General features: G+C 34.5%; 1 protein-coding gene across 1 annotated transcript in view; it reads right to left on the bottom strand.

Moving 5' to 3' along the window:
- LOC145271325 (uncharacterized) overlaps nucleotides 1–1,154 on the bottom strand; it is a 1,341-nt gene extending 187 nt beyond the window's left edge. Inside the window, exon 1 of the mRNA XM_080126871.1 lies at nucleotides 1–1,154. This exon is cut by the window's left edge and continues 187 nt beyond it. Within this exon, the coding sequence (XP_079982997.1) occupies nucleotides 1–1,004 (1,004 nt within the window). The 5' untranslated portion in view covers nucleotides 1,005–1,154.
- Between the last annotated feature and the right edge of the window lie 5,519 nt (nucleotides 1,155–6,673).

Below are 6,673 nucleotides of genomic sequence, written 5' to 3'. Positions count from 1 at the left end.
GTGAATGACGAGTTACATAATTCACAAGAGTAAGGCTTCTCCTTCGTATGAGATAACATATGCGACTTTAAACTCGATAAAACCGCAAACGATTTTTTACAAATTTCACATGAATACGGCTTTTCCCCAGTGTGCGTTTTCATGTGACGTTTCAAGCTAGAATTTCGCACAAATGCAGAGCTACAGATGCTACAAACATATCGCCTCTCGCCACTGTGCGACCGTTTATGCCTCTTCAAATCGGACGATGTTGTAAATGCAGAATGACAAACCTCACAAGAATATGGTTTCTCTCCTGTGTGTGTTCGAATATGAATCAATAAATTTGATGAATTTATGAACGAAGCATCGCAAACTTGACAAGAATAAGATTTCTCTCCAGTGTGTCGTTTTATGTGGTTTTTCAACCTTCCCGACTCTGAACATGAAAATCCGCAAACATTGCAAGAGTATGGTTTCTCTTTTGTATGCGTCCGGATATGTTTTACCATATTTGCATTTTGTGCGCACCTATAGTCACAATAATTGCAAGAAAACGGCTTGTAGCCGCTGTGTATGCGGGTGTGCACTCTTAAGGTGGAGCTCAACGCAAACGACATGCTGCAAATATCACAAGAATATGGTTTTTCTCCTGTGTGAGTTCGAAGGTGATTTTTCAGGCTTTCTTTCGTTGAACATGTAAATCCACAAATGTTGCAGGAAAACAGTTTCGCACTGACATGGATTTTATTATGAATTTTTAAACCGCTTTCACTGGAGCATTTATAGTTGCAAACGTCGCAAGAAAACTGCTTATCGCGTTCGTGTTTTTCCAGATGTATTTTTAGGTATATCGGCTGAGAAAATTCTAATCCACAAACTTGACAAGAATTTTGTTTGCTTGCACGTTTTGATGTACCATTTTCTGGAATTTGGTTCTCAATCGAAGAATCAGCTTCCATCTTGGTGTTTATGTTGAGCGCATTATATGTAATTTGCTCTTCAATCAAAGAATCAGCTTCCATTTTGGTTTTTTTTTATTCCTACTGTATTTTTTGTAATTGGGACTTCAATCAAAGAATTGGATTCCATTTTGGTTTTTATTTCCGGTGCATTTTCTAAGATTTGGTCTTTAATTAGAGAATCAGATTCCACTTTGATTTTTATTCCTGGTGCATTCCACGATTTTTCAGTGCACGGCAAATTTGCAACTGCAAAACAAATATTTATAGATATATATTTCTGTGAAAATATAATTTTTTTTCAACTACATTTCACTTTTTATACATACAAATTCTTAATTTAAGAAGCTCAATGTAATTACAGAGCATGTAATGCACAAATGACAAAAGTCTATATTCAAAATTTCATGATGTTGACCATCTTACAATTTATTCCTTTAATTCAGCTGACACTTACAATTCTTGACAGCAACTGTGTTGCAGCACAAAATCATTCATTTAATTATTATATCAATCAATGAATCTATTTTGCCCTTAACTCATCAGAAGAAGTAGCAACTATCACTTCAGCAAAAGAAAATAAAATACATTCAGACATAAACACAAAATCCGAAAATTGGAAGAGAATTTGAAATTATTTCATCTTTAACTTACAATATGTGATTTTAAACTTAGAAATAAAGTCACTAACATTTAAATATTCTGATACCAATATTATTTTAATACTAACGTAGCTACAGATCAGTAACTTATTATTATTAACTTTATTAAAAATATGCGCCATGCTCTAAAACAGACACAAGGGGAAAATGAATGAACACATATTCAAGATAATTTGGGCTGGTGAATCTGATACTAGTCTCCCACAGAGTTGCCAACCACATAGGTGTAGCACTGTCAGCTCGGTTTCAACCTCTGTTCCATCGACACAATGTTGGATCCCTCTGCCTGTTTTACAAGTACGACGAACTTCAGACCCTTGTGCCCCCTCAACATAAATACCCACCTCCCCCAACAAACAGTAAAATCCCACCCTTACACAGTAGACATCCCCAGATGCCCAAAAGGCTTCTACTCTAATAGTTTCTTCCCTAGAGAATGCTAGACTTTGGAATTCCCTTCCGGGTTTCTGCTTCCCTGACTGTACTGACATGCAGAAGTTCAAGTGTAATGTAAACAGACATCTTCCTGCTCAACTCCCTACATAGAATCTCTGAAAATTATGTCTCAGATAGTAGCCCCCATAATCAAAGTGGTACAGAGTTGCCAAGCTAACAGTAGTACAAAACAATTTACTTAATTATTATATCAATCAATGAATCTATTTTGCCCTTAACTCATCAGAAGAAAGAGCAACTATCAATCCATCAAAAGGAAATAAAATGCATTTGGGCATGATTGCAAAATTCAAAAACTGGAAGAGAAGCTGCAAATACCTTATGGTTAGCTTACATTATGCCATTTTGAACTTTGGTAGTTGCTTTTTCTTCTGATGAGTTAAGGACAAAATAGATTCATTGATTAGTATAATATTTAAATGAATCCAGTGAGCGTGGACAGTACTCGATACTTCCTCTTTGCCCTAATTATCTGTTTCGCATAAGATATGCTCTTATGTCATGATGATAGGGGGGGAGTGCTCCATCCTGCTGGAACTGCTATTCTTTATTCCTAAACATCTCTTGAGAATGTGGTTTGGCATATTCATGTTGCAAGTTGAGATAATTTAAAGAGTGTATGCATTTTATTAGGATACCCTATATATGCATCGGGGTTTGCAGTTATCCCGCAAAAACAATTCTGCATTTAGAAATTTTGAAAGAATCAGGATCCGTAACTGTGTCAGGATCAGGAATTTAAAATTTATTTACATTTGCATATATAAGATTTAAGAAATATTTAAAAGGCAGCATATATATATATATATATATATATATATAACTTCTGTGCTTGGCCTTTGGGAAAGATCACAGTGTAGTATCTGTTCTTCAGATGTTGCACTTCAATTTCTTGTTCTCTGTCAGTGGAGGAGAAGTCCTTTACGACTGAGACAATTTTTATTTTTGATCCTTTTCTCCACGTTAAAAAACGACCCTGGTTTCAAACTCTGTCCCGTGGGGAGGCATTATAAATAGTATATATATATATATATATATATATGTGTGTGTGTGTGTGTAATTGATAAAAGTCTATATTTCAAATTTTAAGATGTTGACCATCTTTACATTTATTTCTTTAAGAATTGTACATCTCAACATACTTAAAGAATATATATATATATATATATATATATATATATATATATATATATATATATATATACTAACGTGAGGGCGGGGGTAGCCCAGCTTTGACCTGGCATAAAATATACTTAAATACATTTTTATTTGTCCAGATTTCATATATATTATTATAGAGTCGTGATTTCAACAGTAAGAAAAGTGTATTTGGGTGTCATTAGCTAGAATCGAATGCAAAACTGTAGCATTCAAAGCTGGTGACGTTACCACTTATATCAATGTGACATGCATATGAACTAAGATGAATGTACAAAATTTTTAACGATTTTTTTTTCAATTTTGACCCATTTTTGACCCCTTAAAAACTAAAAGAACAGTCCATAAAAAATTCCAATTATTTGAGGCCCTTAGCGCCACCCTGCGACTTTTAGTTTTGGAGGAAATAGAGTTTGAAAATATGGAGACAGACAAACATATAACAATTTATATATATATATATATATATATATATATATATATATATATATATAACTACTTAATTTACTCACATAAAAATAGATGCCCCATGTAGATAATGCCTTCATGAAAAATTTGCTATCCTGTACTTTAAAGAACCCCAACATCTATTAAACTGTAGAAGAGAAATAGCAAACAACTGTGTTCACAAGATAAAATTTACTCTAGGATAGCGATACAAAATAGTTTTAAAACTAACAAAAACAATAGAAAATAAACAAATAAATTAAATAAACATGAATATACATAAACGATCACACATATACGTACGTATATATATATATATATGTATATATATATGTGCATATATGTATGTACACATATATATATTTATATATAAACTAACAATAAAAAAAACACTAACCTAGATTTAAAACAGATCAAGAAACTAAATATCCCAGCTAAATATAGCACACACAAAGGAACAGGTCAACCAGAGGTCAAATAGGCCTTTGTTCGATAAGTGCATGCTCATTGGTTGATAGGAAGGGAGCGGTGGATACTAGAAAGCTGATTGGCTAACTAAAATCTCAATAGAAGATGCGCATATAAAAACAACAAATAACCACAGAATTTGCCCATAAGCCTGGAGAGTCCTAGAGTGGATGAAACACGGAATATTCAGTGGAGCTTAATGGCCATATACATTTTATAACTTACTATATATATATATATATATATATATATATTAGTATATTTAGGCAGCATTTTTTCTTTTATGCAGGTTTCATTAAATAGCACAGATAACTCTTGCTTATTTTTTTTGTAATCCTTCTTTTCTCTTTGTTGGACCATTTTCCGAACGTTTTTTCCGGGTGAAAAAAGAAATTTCCCATAATCGCGAACGTTTTCGACCTCCATTGGTCATCCTCAGACGAGTAGTAAAAAATGAAATTGAAAAATGAAAATAGCGAGATGAAATGAATAGACGATTAAAAGACGATTAAAATCGCTTAAAATCGCTAAAATACTCAAAAGCACTTGAGCGTGCCCTCTGTTTCGTTTTGAGTCTGGTTAATCGTTGGTTTATTAATGTGGATTAACAATGCCTCAAAGATCGGGAGGCGCACCTCGCAATATGAGACAGTTAAAATGACCGTGTTATTTATTAATATGTCTCTAAACTCATTTTTAGGGGTGTGGTGTGCTACGAGGTGCTGATAGATTGAGGATGACCAATGGAGGTGGAAAACGTTCGCGATTATGGGAAATTTCTTTTTTCACTCGGAAAAAACGTTCGGAAAATGGTCCGACAAAGAGAAAAGGAGAATTACAAAAAAAACAAGCAAGAGTTATCTGTGCTATTTAATGAAACGTGCATATATATATATACAGGGTTTTCCAGAATTTGTGCACCATATATTTATATTTTTTTTGTTTCAGATTTTATTCGGGCCAGAAGTCGCGCACCATATATTTATATTTTTTTTGTTTCAGATTTTATTCGATATGGGCGAGAAATTAACAATGCAAGAAAGAGTTAAATTGATTTTTATGTTTGGAAGAGATGGGGCTACATACCACTCGGTAGCTAAAGAATTTAACCGCACTCATCCCGAGCGAGAAAAACCATTGAGCCATACCACTGTCTGCCGTTTGATCAAACGTTTCCAAGAAACAGGTTCAGTTGCTGACCACGAGAGATGTGATCGACGAAAGAGTGTAACTGATGAGGAAACATCAACTTATCATTAGAGTAAAAGATAGTTTTATAAAGAGAATCGATGCATGTATTCAGGCTGAAGGTGAACAATTTGAGCATCTATTGTGATTTTGATTAATAAAATTGATATTCATTGATATTCATATTTGTTTTTATATAAATCTACATGGTGCGCGACTTCTGGGACACCCTGTATATATATATATATATATATATATATATATATATATATATAAATAATAAATGACAAAAGTCTATATTCCAAATTTCAAGATGTTGACCATCCTACAGTTTATTTCTTGGAGAATTGTGCATTTCAACGTACATAAAGAAATAAATGGTAAGATGGTGAACAGCTGGAAATTTGGAATGTAGACTTTTGTCATTTATTTGTATATGCTCTGTAGTTACATCGAGCTTTATAAATTATAGGACTAGTGTAAATAAAAGAGGAAATAAATACGTGTTTGGTGGAAGAACAATGAAAGCACCACTTTATACTTTTCACAAAAAGAGGTTAAATTTTTTTTTTTACATAGGAGGCACCACTTATAAAGGCCTGGAGGCCACTCGAGGATAAGGGTTAATGGGTGTACAGTAGTCAATGGGATAATATAGTAATCATTACTGGAAATTAGAAGCTTTGTTCATGGAATCTATATTTTGGTTTCGGCACGGATAAAGAATGGGGGAAATTATTGATAGTCTTTTCTGCTAGACGAGTATTTTTGTGAAAATTTGGCGAGGAGGGGGACCATAGATTGGAGCTCAGATGAGGACTTGCCATGAAAATAATGATAAAGCAGAGACAGGCTTGCAACATGTCTTCTGAGGGAAAGAGGTTGCAGGGAAGAGAAAAGGGCATCCTCCACTAAACTATGAAGTCTTTCTTTGAACTCTGTCAAGGCAGGATAAGCTGCTTCTAGCAGCTCCTGCCCAGGTGTGGCAAAGGTACTCCATCATTGGACGTTCCCGGCTTTTATATAAATAGAGAATTGCATCAGCAGTGAGATATCTACTGGATCTACTTACATCATCAACGCTCTGATCCCCAGCTGGCATCAATTGTGATGGATGGCTCTCGTCTGGGTGAAGCTCCGTGTTTTGACAAGCTTCTGGGTTTGACCTTTACTCCTGATCTGAAATGGAACACATACATCAAGTCTGTTGCCAAGGTCGCTGGAAAGATGGTGGGATCCTTCTACCGCTCCAGAAGATCATCACTTATCAAGGCCCAGAAGCCACTCAGGGATAAGGGTTATTGCAAGTACATTACGTTAGTGTGGAGATTTGATGAAGTGTTTACTTAAGGG

This window comes from Euprymna scolopes, chromosome 46 (assembly GCF_053919585.1).
Source record: "Euprymna scolopes isolate OS-2025 chromosome 46, ASM5391958v1, whole genome shotgun sequence".
Classification (NCBI taxonomy): domain Eukaryota; kingdom Metazoa; phylum Mollusca; class Cephalopoda; order Sepiida; family Sepiolidae; genus Euprymna; species Euprymna scolopes.
The sequence above is the reverse complement of the archived record's forward strand: the minus strand, read 5'-3'. Positions and strand labels throughout refer to the sequence as shown.